The sequence below is a fragment of the Pecten maximus genome, chromosome 3, assembly GCF_902652985.1.
Source record: "Pecten maximus chromosome 3, xPecMax1.1, whole genome shotgun sequence".
Classification (NCBI taxonomy): domain Eukaryota; kingdom Metazoa; phylum Mollusca; class Bivalvia; order Pectinida; family Pectinidae; genus Pecten; species Pecten maximus.
This window is the reverse complement of record NC_047017.1, coordinates 1,400,798-1,419,445: the sequence shown is the minus strand read 5'-3', so window position 1 is coordinate 1,419,445 and position 18,648 is coordinate 1,400,798. Positions and strand designations below refer to the sequence as shown.

At 36.6% G+C, this 18,648-nt stretch overlaps 1 protein-coding gene across 1 annotated transcript in view; it reads right to left on the bottom strand.

Annotated features, from left to right (window-relative positions):
• The window catches only part of LOC117324558 (apoptosis-stimulating of p53 protein 1-like), a 38,743-nt gene extending 20,816 nt beyond the window's left edge, over positions 1-17,927 (bottom strand). The window contains exons 1-2 of the mRNA XM_033880475.1: positions 17,229-17,927; positions 1,557-1,707 (exon numbers count right to left, since the gene is read on the bottom strand). Of these exons, the coding sequence (XP_033736366.1) occupies positions 1,557-1,707; positions 17,229-17,270 (193 nt within the window). The 5' untranslated portion in view covers positions 17,271-17,927. The remainder of the gene's footprint in view (positions 1-1,556; positions 1,708-17,228) is intronic.
• Between the last annotated feature and the right edge of the window lie 721 nt (positions 17,928-18,648).

Below are 18,648 nucleotides of genomic sequence, written 5' to 3'. Positions count from 1 at the left end.
TACCATAGCTGAGGTAAAACAAGGGATGGTTGAGGACTGTTACAGGTGTTACCATAGCTAAGGTAAAACCAGGGATGGTTGAGGACTCATATAGGTGTTACCATAGCAAAGGTAAAACCAGGGATGGTTGAGGACTGTTATAGGTGTTACCATAGCTGAGGTAAAACCAGGGATGGTTGAGGACTGCTATAGGTGTTACAATAGCTGAGGTAAAACCAGGGATGGTTGAGGACTGCTACAGGTGTTACCATAGCTAAGGTAAAACAAGGGATGCTTGAGGACTCATATAGGTGTTACCATAGCTGAGGTAAAACCAGGGATGGTTGAGGACTGTTACAGGTGTTACCATAGCTGAGGTAAAACCAGGGATGGTTGAGGACTGTTATAGGTGTTACCATAGCTGAGGTAAAACCAGGGACGGTTGAAGACTGTTACAGGTGTTACCATAACCGAGGTAAAACAAGGGATGGTTGAGGACTGTTATAGGTGTTACCATAGCTGAGGTAAAACCAGGGATGGTTGAGGACTGTTATAGGTGTTACCATAACCGAGGTAAAACCAGGGATGGTTGAGGACTGTTATAGGTGTTACCATAGCTGAGGTAAAACCAGGGATGGTTGAGGACTGCTATAGGTTACTCATAACCGAGGTAAAACAAGGGATGGCTGAGGACTGTTATAGGTGTTACCATAGCTGAGGTAAAACCAGGGATGGTTGAGGACTGCTATAGGTGTTACCATAGCTGAGGTAAAACCAGGGATGGTTGAGGACTGTTACAGGTGTTACAATAGCTAAGGTAAAACCAGGGATGGTTGAGGACTGCTTCAGGTGTTACCATAGCTGAGGTAAAACCAGGGATGGTTGAGGACTCCTATAGGTGTTACCATAGCTGAGGTAAAACCAGGGATGGTTGAGGACTCCTATAGGTGTTACCATAGCTGAGGTAAAACCAGGGATGGTTGAGGACTGCTATAGGTTACTCAGAACCGAGGTAAAACAAGGGATGGTTGAGGACTGTTATAGGTGTTACAATAGCTGAGGTAAAACCAGGGATGGTTGAGGACTGTTACAGGCGTTACGATAGCTGAGGTAAAACCAGGGATGGTTGAGGACTGCTACAGGTGTTACCATAGCTGAGGTAAAACCAGGGATGGTTGAGGACTGCTACAGGTGTTACCATAGCTAAGGTAAAACAAGGGATGGTTGAGGACTCATATAGGTGTTACCATAGCTAAGGTAAAACCAGGGATGGTTGAGGACTGTTATAGGTGTTATCATAGCTGAGGTAAAACAAGGGATGGTTGAGGACTGTTATAGGTGTTACCATAGCTAAGGTAAAACAAGGGATGGTTGAGGACTGCTACAGGTGTTACCATAGCTGAGGTAAAACCAGGGATGGTTGAGGACTGCTACAGGTGTTACCATAGCTGAGGTAAAATCAGGGATGGTTGAGGACTGTTATAGGTATAACGCTGAAGCACAACACCTATAAATATAGTTCCTACTTCTGACTCCAATATATCACCACCCAACTCCTCATCCTAGATGTTCCTTACCTTGACCTTTCCATGTCTGTACCAGGCAGTAGGTAGCCCCACCCCCGGGCTCCTGGGCCAGAGATAAGACATCTGAGCAGGTTGTGTCAGGGGTCACAGGAACCTCAATACATCGTTGGTCAAGGTCATTTACATGAACTTTCAGTATTATCTGAAAAATAAAAAACAAAAATGTATTAAAATCACAGAGGGATCCTGGTATAACCATTGGATGATATATATTGGATTTATGCATCATACAACTAGGGTCTATTTGCATACAAGTTTTGAGAAATTTAGATGAAGGACGTCATTCGGAAGAACAAGCATGCTGGGTATTACTAAAGCAATACATGTCTCCTACCACCTCTCGCTGAAAATAGTAATAGTGACCTTGACCCCAAAACCCTGAAACTCGAACTTGATCTGTAGCTACTCATACTGAAGTTACATACCAACTTTCAACGACATACCTTGAAGCATGGCTGAGAAAATCGCAAAAAAAAAACCCAACTGAGTGGATGGACTGACAGACAGAAAGACAAAGTGGTCAATTAAATTTGACCCATTTTGGCCCTTAGTCCATCTCATGCAGTCTCTGGGGGTCAGCTAGGGTTAAGTATGTGCACATCTTGAATTGCTATCACATACTTAAATCTATTACCTAATTCCAATGGAAATGAAATAATTATGCTAAAAAATGATTTTCTTATATAAACTATAGTAAAATGTTAACAAAGCCAATTCTACCAGTGAGGTCTACTCAAAGCTAGTGATACAATCAAGTTTGATCACACATCCCAACATTTCTAGTCCAACAACAAAAGCATTTCTGATGTTAAGAATATTCTCAAATGTCAAGAAAAAGCTCTATATCTTCCTAAATGTTAATGAATTTATTAATATATTTATTTAAAGATAATTATCTTAGTTAGGCCTATGATAAGTAATTATTGATAATTTAAATGGAAATTTAAATTGGCTAAAATATTCCCAATAAATGAAGACAAGGGAGGTAACCCCTACAGAAAACATGATTTAACAGGTGTAACTTTGACACAGTACAGATGCCAGACTTGATACAGGGTTTTCTGTGTGTTTACACTAGTGTCTGTCTGGCTAGTATCAGGATGGGCTGATGTTCCTCTGTCAGCACAGAACATAACAAAATTACATAACATACATTCATTTAAGAAAAGATAATCTTTCACAAAACAGGTGAACTCCATTAGTCCATGTGTGGTATCTGTTTTAAGATAATCTAGTTTTTTTATGATTATTGCATGGTTCTTAAATGAAATTTCTCAAAAAAAGATAAAACAAAATTTTTATTGCTTTATTCATGCTAGATATTCAAATGATATTCTTTAATCTTATTTCATAAAAAGTTTGTCAGATTTTTTTTTTTGATGTGAAAATTCCTTAAAGCAAATGTCCATATCTTATCTCCTCACAAGAGGCAAACTTTACATTTGGGGCACGGAAATCAAATGTTTTTATTAAGCACCCTGACACATATGTCCATCTATGAGTATTTGATTAGTTTATTTGGGTCTGAAGAAGGAGCTTGCTAAGTTTTAGTAAACAACAGTTGTGTCAATAAGATTTTTTTTAAATCATAAAAAGTTTGACCAGCTACAGCACTGAAAAGTCTACAGCACTACAATGGGAGCAAGCATAAATACAGGAAGGGGGATAACTCTTACCAACATACCTCTAAGAACTAAACGACCCCAGGAAGTGAGTGACATGTACACAGTCTGATAGTGGAAGATTATGGAGATACATAAAAGAGTCAGTGCTTGTAAATTCTGGCAGAGACACAACAAAACAGAAAGTCAATGGATGATGAGCTTTTAGACCTCCAAGATCCTGATGCTGCTATGTTTCAGATACAACCTAGGTCTGGTGAAGATTGTAGTGGTCATTCACCCTGAGCCGACAAAGTCAGGAACCAATCAAAGATAAGAGCTATTAACTATTTTATAGGAAATCTAATACCACCATCTAGCAGTGTTTTTATAGTTGTAGGGTGTATACTGCCTCCCTCCAGTATAAACGTCCTTCCTACAGGGAATGTCAGTGTCAGTTTGTAAAAGTTTTCCCTAAACAACCATTTATCAGTAAAGAATATCTACCTCATCCAGCCATCTCAAAGTAGTTTTCCAAAACAACCACTTAGAGCAGAAAATTTGATATTTCAAGGCCACATACTGTTAAGGAACACATTTTCTACATTTTTCTTAAAATATAGTCTCCAGACATGACTGCATATGAAAAATAAGGAAAGACAAAAATAAGTTGAAAGGGGGGGGTCTGGAGAACCTCCCCCAGCGGGGTCACAAGGGGCAGAAGTGGACATGGAAATTTTACAAAAAAGCGGAATTCTGCTTTAAAGCAGAAAATAATCTGTCTGGGTCTCCTTTGGTTAAAAACTTCATTTTCATTTCATTTTATTATAAACAAATGGTAAAGATCACAAAGTCATTAGGTTTAACTGTTTCTTATACAAGGTGTTAATTTGACTAAGTGTGACTTTGTTTTGCTGGAGTGTTTAACAGAAGGACAAGAGGTTTTCCTTTTTTCACTTAATCAATTAAACGTAGATGAAAACTTTTTCTTTGGATCAATACATGAGTCTATCAGCGGTATACTTATCGATCATGTACCTATAGTATATCAGTGAATTTTAAAGTGTTCGCATGTTAAGGAAATTGCTTCATTGTCACTCAATTCTCCCCAGTGATACTGGTTATTCCCCATAAATTAGGATCAGGAATCGTGGCAGTTTTAAAGTCTAGCTATTTGGCAAAGAGTCAATAATTTTGGAGCTATAACATTTTACAATGAAAAATCAATATCAATATTGTATTGGCAGTATACCTGTCACGGTACACTTAAATGACCCTGTATAAAACCACGAAAAAAACATGAGAAACAAACATAGCACCATATTGCCAATAAAATTAAAGGGAAATCTAATCTGCTAATTAAAGTCAGATGAAGCCAGTCAAGGACTCCTTACAAGGTCAATGGAGTTTGACAGGTTTTTTTTTCAAAACATAGAAAAAAAAAAAAAAAAATCAAAGCATTTAATGTGACACAAAACCCCGGCATAACAATTGTTTTGTTTGTAACTATAGTTCTGATGTGGTAAGGCGTTCTGTAACATTAGTTCAGACTTGTGAACAACCACATCCTGATTTGGTAGGGTGTTCTGTAACCTTAGTTCAGACTTGTGAACAACCACATCCTGATTTGGTAGGGCGTTCTGTAACCTTAGTTCAGACTTGTGAACAACCACATCCTGATTTGGTAGGGCGTTCAGTAACCTTAGTTCTGACTTGTGAACAATTATTACATCGTGATTTCCAGATTTTTGTATAATAAACAAATAAAAATGTTTTGATTTGCAAGGTAACACCTACATATACATAGCACCTGATGAACTGATCACAAGCGATTATTTATTTCCTTACCTGTAAATCTAGCTGCTAGACAGTATTACATTAGCATCAGAAATAGACAGTACCCTCAGGCAAGTGTATTAGTATACAAACAAGGAACGCGATATAACAGTAGACAGAACATATCTACCATGTACTAATTCTGTCCTTCAGCCAAAATCTGTCTCTCCCTTATATACAATAACAGAAGTATATATGTAAACTCTACAGTCACCAGTCATAATACATGTGGACGGGTGGCATCACACATAGTTATTGTATGTGGACCATTGTGGACGGGTGGCATCACACACACAGTTATTGTGTGTGGACCATTGTGGACGGGTGGCATCACACATAGTTATTGTATGTGGACCATTGTGGACGGGTGGCATCACACACACAGTTATTGTGTGTGGACCATTGTGGACAGGTGGAATCACACACACAGTTATTGTACAATTACAGGGTTATTTCCTTAGCCATGTTGACCATTTGTGGATGGACTGGCATCACACACGCAATTATTTATGTGGACTATCATGGACGGTTGGCATCACATAGTTATTGTATAACTACAGGTTCCTTCCTCAGCCAGGTGGACCATCATAGATAATGATAACTAAACACACAAAGTGTCCAGACAAACAAGGTTCTACTGTACACACAAACCAAAGTGTCCAGACTAACAAGGTTCTACTGTACACACAAACCAAAGAGTCCAGACTAACAAGGTTCTACTGTACACACAAACCAAAGTGTCCAGACTAACAAGGTTCTACTGTACACACAAACCAAAGTGTCCAGACAAACAAGGTTCTACTGTACACACAAACCAAAGTGTCCAGACTAACAAGGTTCTACTGTACACACAAACCAAAGTGTCCAGACTAACAAGGTTCTACTGTACACACAAACCAAAGAGTCCAGATTAACAAGGTTCTACTGTACACACAAACCAAAGTGTCCTGACTAACAAGGTTCTACTGTACACACAAACCAGTGTCCAGATTAACAAGGTTCTACTGTACACACAAACCAAAGTGTCCAGACAAACAAGGTTCTACTGTACACACAAACCAAAGTGTCCAGACTAACAAGGTTCTACTGTACACACAAGCCAAAGTGTCCAGACTAACAAGATTCTACTGTACACACAAACCAAAGTGTCCAGACTAACAAGGTTCTACTGGACAGAAACCAAAGTGTCCAGACTAACAAGGTTCTACTGTACACACAAACCAAAGTGTCCAGACTAACAAGGTTCTACTGTACACATAAACCAAAGTGTCCAGACTAACAAGGTTCTACTGTATACATAAACCAAAGTGTCCAGACTAACAAGGTTCTACTGTACACATAAACCAAAGTGTCCAGACTAACAAGGTTCTACTGTATACATAAACCAAAGTGTCCAGACTAACAAGGTTCTACTGTATACATAAACCAAAGTGTCGTGACTAACAAGGTTCTACTGTACACACACACCAAAGTGTCCAGACTAACAAGGTTCTACTGTACACACACACCAAAGTGTCCAGACTAACAAGGTTCTACTGTATACATAAACCAGTGTTCAGACAAACAAGGTTCTACTGTACACACAAACCAAAGTGTCCAGACTAACAAGGTTCTACTGTACACATAAACCAAAGTGTCCTGACTAACAAGGTTCTACTGTACACACCAACCAAAGTGTCGTGACTAACAAGGTTCTACTGTACACACAAACCAAAGTGTCCTGACTAACAAGGTTCTACTGTACACACAAACCAAAGTGTCCAGATTAACAAGGTTCTATCTACTGTACACACAAACCAGTGTCCAGACTAACAAGGTTCTACTGTACACATAAACCAAAGTGTCTTGACTAACAAGGTTCTACTGTACACATAAACCAAATTGTCCTGACTAACAAGGTTCTACTGTACACATAAACCAAAGTGTCCAGACTAACAAGGTTCTACTGTACACACAACCAAAGTGTCCAGACTAACAAGGTTCTACTGTACACACAACCAAAGTGTCCAGACTAACAAGGTTCTACTGTACACACAAACCAAAGTGTCCAGACTAACAAGGTTCTACTGTACACACAAACCAAAGTGTCCAGACTAACAAGGTTCTACTGTACACACAAACCAAAGTGTCCAGACTAACAAGGTTCTACTGTACACACAAACCAAAGTGTCCAGACTAACAAGGTTCTACTGTACACACAACCAAAGTGTCCAGACTAACAAGGTTCTACTGTACACACAAACCAAAGTGTCCAGACTAACAAGGTTCTACTGTACACACAAACCAAAGTGTCCAGACTAACAAGGTTCTACTGTACACACAAACCAAAGTGTCCAGACTAACAAGGTTCTACTGTACACACAACCAAAGTGTCCAGACTAACAAGGTTCTACTGTACACACAAACCAAAGTGTCCAGACTAACAAGGTTCTACTGTACACACAAACCAAAGTGTCCTGACTAACAAGGTTCTACTGTACACACAAACCAAAGTGTCCTGACTAACAAGGTTCTACTGTACACACAAACCAAAGTGTCCAGACTAACAAGGTTCTACTGTACACACAACCAAAGTGTCCAGACTAACAAGGTTCTACTGTACACACAAACCAAAGGTCCAGACTAACAAGGTTCTACTGTACACACAAACCAAAGTGTCCAGACTAACAAGGTTCTACTGTACACACAAACCAAAGTGTCCAGACTAACAAGGTTCTACTGTACACACAAACCAAAGTGTCCAGACTAACAAGGTTCTACTGTACACACAAACCAAAGTGTCCTGACTAACAAGGTTCTACTGTACACACAAACCAAAGTGTCCAGACTAACAAGGTTCTACTGTACACACAAACCAAAGTGTCCAGACTAACAAGGTTCTACTGTACACACAAACCAAAGTGTCCAGACTAACAAGGTTGCACAACATGAACCACTTGGTTGCTGGGGATCAGATCTCCCAAGGGGTAAGGAAAGCCAGCTGGCATGTACAGTCATACATATACTAAGACTTTCTTCATAGTAGCACAGCGCATCATCATTTTTAAAGCATAACTATGTCATAAATTGATAATGTCATCAATTTTGAAACACATTTCATGGAGAATTGATGATGGTACATTGATGAATAGGTTTAATATCAACTTACAATTTTTTTTTTTTTTTTTTTTTAAATATATGACTAAAATAACCAAACAGTTAGAGTGCTGGCTAACTCTTACACACAAGGGTTTAAATATCCATCGAACCGACCCATGTAAGATTCTATTTATCTCCTACAAGAAAAAAGTTTCCTCACTTAAGAGGTTCTTAATCTTGGGACAACAACTCATAACGCCCCATTAATGTCAAGGCTTGTAAAACACATACCAGAAATATGATAAAATACACATTGTATAATTCATAGATAAAGCACGTGATTGCATAATACAGACATTATAATTATTTTACTGGCATCAAGGTCTCCACATTGAATCACATTACAATTTTTGTCCTCATTAAATATTACCACAAGTTTCATATGCCATTCATAACTGTTAAAGAGATAACAATTGTCCTGATGGGATAGGCACATTGTGTCCGGAAATGAGAGTACATTGAGGGTAAGATTTCCTGTCACTTGGTACAAAGAAACCCAGGTACAGTTACATAAGATATACCTACAGTATTGAAGGTTCTCTTCCATTTTATGTCTCCTTCCAACAAACCCTTATATAGTCTTACATAACAAAGTTTATTGTATAATGGTGACAGTATAACAAGGTTTTACTGTATAAAGGTGGCAGTATAACAAGGTTTTACTGTATAATGGTGACAGTATAACAAGGTTTTACTGTATAATGGTGACAGTATAACAAGGTTTTACTGTATAAAGGTGGCAGTATATCAAGGTTTTTACTGTACAAATGGTGGCAGTATAACAAACTTTTACTGTATAAATGGTGGCAGTATAACAAGGTTTTACTGTATAATTGTTGGAGTATAACAAGAGGTTTTACTGTATAATGGTGACAGTATAACAAGGTTTTACTGTACAATGGTGACAGTATAACAAGGTTTTACTGTATAATGATGGCAGTATAACAAGGTTTTACTGTATAAAGGTGGCAGTATATCAAGGTTTTACTGTATAAAGGTGGCAGTATATCAAGGTTTTACTGGACAAATGGTGGCAGTATAACCAGGTTTTACTGGACAAATGGTGGCTGTATAACAAGGTTTTACTGGACAAATGGTGGCAGTATAACAAGGTTTTACTGTACAAATGGCGGCAGTATAACAAGGTTTTACTGTACAAATGGCGGCAGTATAACAAGGTTTTACTGTGATGGCAGTATAACAAGGTTTTACTGTATAAAGGTGGCAGTATATCAAGGTTTTTACTGTACAAATGGTGGCAGTATAACAAGGTTTTACTGGACAAATGGTGACAGTATAACAAAAATTCTACTAGATGAATGGTAGCAGTATAACAAAGTTCTACTGGGCAAATGGCGGCAGTATAAAAAGGTTCCTATGGACAAATGGCGGCAGTTTAACCATATTAGAGAGTAATTATACAGGATAACAGACACATGTTGCAACAAGAGGACCAGAGGGCCTGCATTGCTCACCTGGATATTTTATTAATCTATTCAAGTTATATTGCAATATTTTCTTACTTTTTGAGGTGTATTTCCCAAATCCTGTCAAAAGAAGAAGACTTTTCTATATCTCCCATATTTGGTCCCTAGCTCTCACCAGCCCCAGGGGAGCAACACTAGGATAGTGACCCATCATTTACACAACACTGGATCTTCTTTGCCAAATAATGCTCAAGACAAAATTTCATCAAAATCCATTCAGGTGTTCAGAAAAAGCAACAATTCAAATAATTTACCTCTATTTCCCTTACTGGGTCCACCCTTCTGGCCCAGGAGATCTAGAGCTGACATTTATACCATATTAAATTTCCTTTGTCCAATTATGCTCCACACCAAATTGGGGCAGAATCATGGCATTCCGATAGAAGAAAGATTTATACAAAATAGATTACCCTTTGCCCAAGGATGCTTCTGACCAAGTTGTTCATGACTAGTAGCAGATTTTTAGAAAAAAAACAAACTGCCAGATGCTGAGCCATGACATAAGGTCATAAGCTCTGCGGGACGGGCGAGCTAAAAATTTTCACATTCATTCCCACCCCAAGCTGTACTTAAAGCAAAATGTTAAGATGTTCATGCAACAATCAACAAGAATGGATACAACCCAGGAAGTACCTTTACTTTTTAGTTCCTGGTACAATGTACATATAGTGAGTTTACAGGTACAATGTAATATATTGTTTTCAAAAATATCACCAGGTATATTTCTTTTACCTTGGGTAAATAAGACCTCTTTCTATTCTACCTGTCGATAACCTCAACAGAATCTCACTTCCTGCTAAAAACCTAATCTATAATACCAGCTAATTTTGGGGTTAGGACTAAACCCTAGTTTTGACTATTGTTGGTCAAATCCCTGAAGCAAAATTGTAAAATTCATTTGCGGATTTAAAATTTCATTTCAAACTTAAATCTCAAACAAAAACATTTCCCTTATACAATTTCAAATTTCTTTCCAGTATACATTTAAAGAGCAGATATTCAAACTGAAGATCTTCCCTAGGATAGGACAATTAGTAATAATGGTAGTCACGAGATATAGTCCACAGTAAGTCAGTCATATATATCTAACACTTATACTTCTGTAAACAGTGGAAATTTACGCAAGGGGGGGAATTAATGCTAATTACGCGGATCCCTTTTGATTGCGAAATTTCCCCCGCATGTATTATTTTGATATTAATTTGAGTATACTCGAACTACAAACGAAGGTCGGGTCGATCACGAAAATTACCCCCACGCATATAGTTTACGTATCGAAATCGCGAAATTAACCACCCACGAAAATGACCACGTTTACAGTATCTGAAATATGTTGAGATTTTCAGTCAACTTCTCAACAGACACAAACATGGCTTTACAAACCAGATAAATTAGTCAATTGTCGGTATGGAAAGGTGTGAACAGATGCAACATTAAATACTTTTGTTTTCATACCCTCTCTGTCTGTCTCTGTCTCTGTCTGTCTGTCCAGTTCTAGTTATCGCTGTTTACATAATTTCTTTTGATGAGTGTTGAAATGAAGCCAGTATTGCCCTCATAAATATCAAGTGCAAATTCATGCATGAATTTGAATTTTAACTTTCAACAATAATTGGCATATGTTATCAAATCTAAAAGCTTTTTCCTTATTACAAACAGATGAAAATTCACTTTTAATCAAAACAAGTTTTAGGATAAACAAAAAGGGACACATTGGGTATTTATTATGAAATATTCATTAACATAAATGATATTTTCTTTTCATCATTACATTACCATAATGTAAAGTATGTGTTTCAATACCAGTACCCATCTAAGTAATCAAAAAAAAAAAAAAAATTCAAATGGTCCCCTATATAGCTACCATCCCTCAAACTATCTCATATTACATAACATCATCTTCCCTTTATGGCAACCATGCATGTATAGTGTTCTGACAGAGTAACTCTTTATTGTGCCTTATATAGAGCTGAGAAGGTTTGGTCCTATTATAAAACCCATCAGGTAATACTTACCATAACTTAATTGACTTCCACCCTCCTCCCCGAACTCCATATTGCTGGTGACTTGGTATCACCATAAAATAATTTAGAGAATGTGAGGTAATACAAGAGTTCATTTAAAGTAGAAGTATTTGAGACACAAATATGGTGTTTAGCATTGTCCATGCATATATTAAGTTTTTGCAAGTATAGCCTCATGAAAAATTAGATTTACAATAAAAAAAAAAAAAACATAAATTTTTTTTTAATTAGCAATTTGACTGACATTTTTCAATAATGACAAATAGGTATTGGACCCTTCTAAAGTACACAATGTGTCTGTGACCTGACTTTTTTTCAATTATGTGTAGCTTACACGGTTTTGTCTAAGGGTCAAAGGACAACATACACTTTCTGATGTTCAATTAGAAAAGTGTACATGTACTTCAGGTAGGAATCTGATAAGATAAAAGGGAACTTGAAAAAGATTACAAATTATCGACACATTCCCTATAACAACACCTCTAAATGTCAAATCACAATTAAATACACCCTAAGGAGAATTGGAAACATAAATGTCAGGATCACACAAGTTAAATTTTAGCATGCATTTCTCTTAAATTCTTCACATATCATGATCACTTACATGCTTGAAATAAGAATAGTGTATGTACATTTGGTAGAACAGTTTTTTGCATGAAAACCATTTCCTTTGGCCCTGACATTATGAATGAATCTTTTACAGAAGTTTAAGACTGGAACCCTTTATAGACACGCGCCCTCTATACAGTTTCTTTAAAGTGCTAAACATCATAGAAATGACCTTGATGTTCTGTATAATCCTCTTGTTTCTGTCCAGATCCAATATGTCGTCCATAAATAGGATCTCTTTAAAAACCCACATCCTTTTACCGTCACCTTGGAATGGAATTATCTAGGTAGTTATAGTGTAATTGTACAGTAATTTACACGAGCTGTTAGACTTTTCTTTATAAAACGTATCATAAATGCACTGCTACTCAAGTGTAAAAATCACACAGGCATTTGGTTCAGTCATGTCATATCTGCACCAGTTTTTAAAATTCTTTCAACAAAATTCTCAATGAATGCATGTGATGAATATTTCACAGTTAAGATTATCTGATATGATATTAATTTCTATATGTACCTAAGATATCTGAAGATAAAAATTTCATCTTCACAATTACAGATTCAAGTCTGTCATTGAACCATATTTTATATATTTGATAAATCTGTTAACTTAGGAATTTTAAGACCTGGGCACTTCTCGCCAACAAAACACTACACGGGGGTGATACAGTAGATTTAAGATATGTTATTGACCTTAATCATGAGAAAGTCTCTATACATATATGTATATCAAGCTATACATATGTGTTGCGGGACTGGACTGGGTTGATCATCAGCAACCAGGTAGCTCAGTGGTAGAGTGTCCGTCTAGAGTTCGGACGGTCCGGGTTCAAACCCCGGTCTGGCTACTACACTTTCTCCTCTCCTGTTAAAATTTGACGCCCAGCTAAAATACCCACAGTGGTGGTATAAGAGACTTGTGTGTCTTCGAGGACGAAGACTTGGGGGGAAAAGGAGGGAGGTGTGTAGCGGGACTGGACTGGGTGGATCATTGGTGACCACGTAGCTCAATTGGTAGAGCAACCGGCTAGTATTCGGAGGTCCGGGTTCGAACCCCAGTCTGGCCGCTACATTTTCTCCTCTCCTGTTGCATATGTATATCACTGAACATTGAAATATCTGGGTCCCGACAAACTGACAGATGCTTAAAACATATCAAGTTTAAATTCTGCCTTGCTGATTAATTCTGAATTAATACAATTACAATTTTTGACAATTTACCGTACTTGGTTGTTAAAGTAAGACTTGTTCTCTTGTGTTACTGGCTAGCAAGAGAGCCAGAAGAAGAAACAAGAGGCCCACTAGACCTGTATGACCACCTATAACATGCCACATACTATTGTAATTTCACTGGTGAATCTGAAGATGAAGTTTAGAATAGATATTTTTTGTGAAACCATGATTGTATAATCATACCATAAAATGGTCACTGTGACTACTAGCTTTTCAATAATTTTCAAATTTTGATGAGGCAGAAAAATACAACAATCCTTGGGGAGTCAGAGTCTCTGTTGAAGCAACATTTTTTAGTTTAAAGTCTCCTCCACCAAATATGTATAAACGCTCCAGCCCAAATGATCTGATCAGAATAAAAAAAAAAAAAGACAAGAATTAAAACTTTCAGTTTATCTCAGATTCCTATTTTGGACCATTCCCTGCTACCCCAATTGAAACCCAAGCCCCTATGTTTATATAATATTGAGTCTCCTTAATCAATCTAAGAGAGGAATCAATATAAACGTTCAGCTTGATGCCCCAGACCCCATTATTATGAAATTGGTTCCCCTCCCGCTAAGGATGCCCCAGAGCAAATCAAGACAAACACTTTAACTTCCAACAGAAGAAGGATGTAAATGCTATTCCTCTATTTTCTAGATGAGTACCCACACCCCTAAGTCAGAGTCACACCCATCATTAATATGATGTCCTGCATCAGCTTCAGTTAAAGATAATTGAACTTTTATCAAATGAATGTATATTGCTAATAACTTTTCCAGATAAAAAGGAAAAAAAAATAATTACATGCTACTTGTTTTGTGTACAGTATACACACCCTTGTGAATTATCACATTTTTTGTTTACTAAATAGGATGGCTTTGATTTGACAGATATGATGGAGATTATCAGCTCTGACTATCTGATAATGACAGGACTATTCTGGTATCCAGCTGCCTCAGAGAAAACAAAGTAAATAGACCTTCTGGATACCCAACGATTAGCTGTGGTTACAAAGTTCTAATCCCCACCCTGTTTACTGATAGTGTACACTACACAGGGTGTCAGATTAAACAGGTACAGGTCTCACAACTGAGCATCTTTAGATATACCAACCAGTCACAAAGGTTTGTATAACCTTTAACTTAAGCTGATATTTGTTACAAAAAGAAAAGTTAAATGAAGTTAATTGTAATTTTGATTTGGATTCATTTTCATGTTGATCAATATATTTACATGCACTGGAGGGATTTCTTACCTTTGACCTCTGAGAACATAGTTTATCATGCATGCAGACTGACTTACTGTGATACAGGCATAAGAAGTTTTATGCCCTTTCTACAATATAGTCAGATCATACATGTACATGCATCATTGTATGTTATTCAAGAGACCCAATGGGCCTGTATTGCTCACCTGCTTCTAATGCAATTTTGAAGCTGATCTAAGTCATGCATGCAGATGCTGAGCTAATAGCCAAAGTCATGCATGCAGATGCTGAGCTAATAGCCATTTTATTCAAATATAAGAGTAGGTTAGATTTATTCATTAAAATAAAGTTTGTAGCCATTCATGCCAACATATTAATGGCCGCCCAATATTGAGATAAAATAATTTAAAAATCTTATAATTAGCATATTTGACCCATGACCTTAGATATAGGTCAAGGTCATTCATTTGAACAAACTTGGTCGCCCTTTATCCCAGCATGCTACACACCCAATATCAGGTCTCTGAGCCTTTGATCATTGAGAAGTTGGTTTAAGATTTTTGCATATTTGGCTCCTGTGACCTTGAAAGTATGTCAAGGTCATTCATTTGAATAAACTTTGCAGCACTTCATTCCAGGATGCTGCTCTATTATAAGTATCCTGCGCCTTTCAGCAGGTGAGCTAAAATCTTTAAATTGCCTGTACTTTACCTTGGTGCTACATTCTAAGGTTGAACACCTTATCAAGATTCCAAACTATGTCCCCCTCCCGTCAACACTGACCCAACAGCGTCCAAGGAATTCAGAGATCAATGATTTATTTAACAACTTAAATACTTTCTAACCTAGGTAAATGAAGAAAGTACATTATCATGGAATGCTTAGTCAGCAAAACAATGAAAATACATACATAAATGTTAAAATCAGGCATGTTTTTTTTAATTTTTTCAAATGATAAATTTAAATTGCAAGTCTATTTTCACTTTGCTTTATAGATTCACTCATTAATGACTTAGCCACCATGGGTTATGGTATAACTATAAAATACTTCAGACAGAAATAAAACGTAAGAAGACAAAAAAAACTGGGCCACAGTTCTGTTAAAAATCACGAACCTGTTGGAATCCCATTTACCTGGTAATGTAATGCTACGAAATATTATTCAAATGAGTTACAGGTGTGTTATGTTTTCTTATCTGTCCAAGATGAGAAAATTTTACACACCTGTGACTTAAATGTGTGATTTTTTTAAAATAAAATATCTGAGACATGGGTGTAAACCCTACTCTAATTACAGAAAAAAAAAAAATAAAAAAATTCTAAAGCTAAACCTACACTTTCAGATACCCAGTAGTTGTTCTTGTAACGATACATTTGAATTAATTCCATTTTCATATCATATTATTTTGAGATCATGAAAAAAAGTCCTCATTTACATTATATTATATGCTTTGGAACTAAAAACACTTCCAAGATAAATGTGATAGCCAAAAATTCCAAATTCCAAACATTAAATAAAAATATGACAGCTAGGATTGAAGTATTATTCATCCTCATTAATGAAATCATCATCAACCATGTTAAACTCTATGTAAAAGCTGTTGTCAGTTATTATAATAAAAAATGTTTGCTATTTTAACAATTTTACTGTTTTTCTTCTTTTTTTGATTGAAAGATATATATGCCATGAGAAATAATTTCTCCCAAAGAATGTCACCATGAAATTGCACCTGAAGTCACCCCTGAGTACATAAACAGGTAGGTACACATTGTAGTCAAAGTCACCTTATAATGTCCTTCAGTGGCTGTCACTGTTCCGCTTCAATGACCCTGGACCAAGGTCCTACCAAATTCTACCCGAGGGGAAAACCGGTACATGAGCGTAATTGAAATACTCTTCTGTATTCACGTCCAAGTTTGTTGACAGTGAAATAAACATATCACTGTTGTGGACATACAACAAAGCTATATTAAAGTATTGAATTAAAAAAAAAAATTCTCACGCTCAAATTTAATGAGAATAATTTCATCGTCAAAATGTTTCATTAGCACATGTATATATAGACACTTATATTACTGTGTATTCAATAGTATTCCCTTTGTCAATTAAGTATTCAACATGTCTGTAATTGAAAATGTCAGTAAATATTCACTATGAGGTATTGAGTTAGTATTTACTTTCCTATTTTTCTTTGCATTCGACACAAAAGTTTACGACATGGAGAGAGACATAAATTGCAGGGTGATATGCACTCTGTTTTGTGACATGCAAGTCAACATAAAATTGTCAAGATTTCAATCCAGGAATGATGAACGGATCTACCAGCCTGTCAGGTCAGGAGAATATATAAATACTGAATCAACCTAATATATATAATACAACAGGATATATCAAAGAAATGTGGAAGTATCATGCAATTACAAAATAAATATCAAACAACATTTTAAGCACTGAAATTTTTCTGTTAGAAGATATATTGACCTGGCTGGTCTTAGCTCTACTAACGAAATTACATCAGTCAGACTTAGACACCGAGACTTACCTGTTCCTGAAGTTCAGGAGCAGAGAATACGGCAAAGAACATTTAAGTGGTTTTCTCTTAATCCAAGCAATAAACGAAAGTAAAAAAACACTATTGTATCAATTCCCATCAGACACTTTCCATTTTTAACTCATTCCTGGGAGAAGAGGAGCTATCGAGCCTGGTGACACTTTATACCTGTGTAGGTAAATCATGCCGTTGTCTGTCACCCCGACAGTGGACGAACCCACAGGTATATTATCTATCTGTTAACCGACACTTGAAAACGTAAGTATATAAATGTACATGAGGCAATCCTGAGTGAACAGTTCAACAGCCTACAAAACATTAAGGTAAATCTCAGATATGACAGCCGACACCTCCATGCTTTCGCTGTGTAACAGGCACATTCCAGACAGAAGTCACTTAAGAGAAAGTTTTCATTCAATTCATTATTATCTGCTTGGTTAAGCATATCAGAGTATTTAAATATCCCCCGTCTGTGTGTTTAACCATGATGTACTAATTTATAACGCTATTATAACTGAGAAACAGGTGAGATATATACAGGTATGATATTATGATCACATATCTGTCCATGCACCTTGCCTACAGGTCTCTATGCGAATTCCAGAGGTTCGTACAGGTCTACAAATATCAATGACATCATACTACGGTCTGCATGGTCCTACAGCAACCTCTACATATTTGTAGATATATATATATATATATATATATACACTTGACAACTCTCCTCAACACTTGTTCATCTGTCAAATTTGTGACATATCCAGGTAAATCCATCCAGGAAACAGAATCCGTTGACGAGGAAATCACACAAAAATTACTCCAAGTGACAAATGGGCTCGGTCTTGTTAAAGATCGCCTCCTTTCAATTATGGCGTACCATTCATCACGAACATCAAATTAAACAATACACAGGAAATTGATTATTACACAGAAATGCTGTTTCATAACAGTAACATATGTTAAACAAACATTTGTGACAAACACCGTCGGGAGTTATGTGTATAAAGTTCAGCTAGGGCTGTGCTATTGTTATTTAACATGACACAGTACAATACATTTAAAACAAATTACAATATGATCGTTTACAATATCCCATATCTTTATCAGATACAAGTGTTCAAATGACAAAGCCTCTATGTAGATGATTACCTACTAATTGTCAGCATGGCCGATCTATTGTTACACTCAAATTATACGTTAACATAATTGTTACAAACCACAATCAGAAACAGACATTTAACTGAACCCAATTATATAAAGCAGAATCAGATTTTATCGATATGGTACAAACTTTTTAATAACATATTTTCTTTATTTTTGTAATTAGAGAACAATGTATAAAATATATCTGCTGAGTTGATTTTTATTCGAAACTGACCTATAGCGAAGTATGGTAGGTTGTATATATATA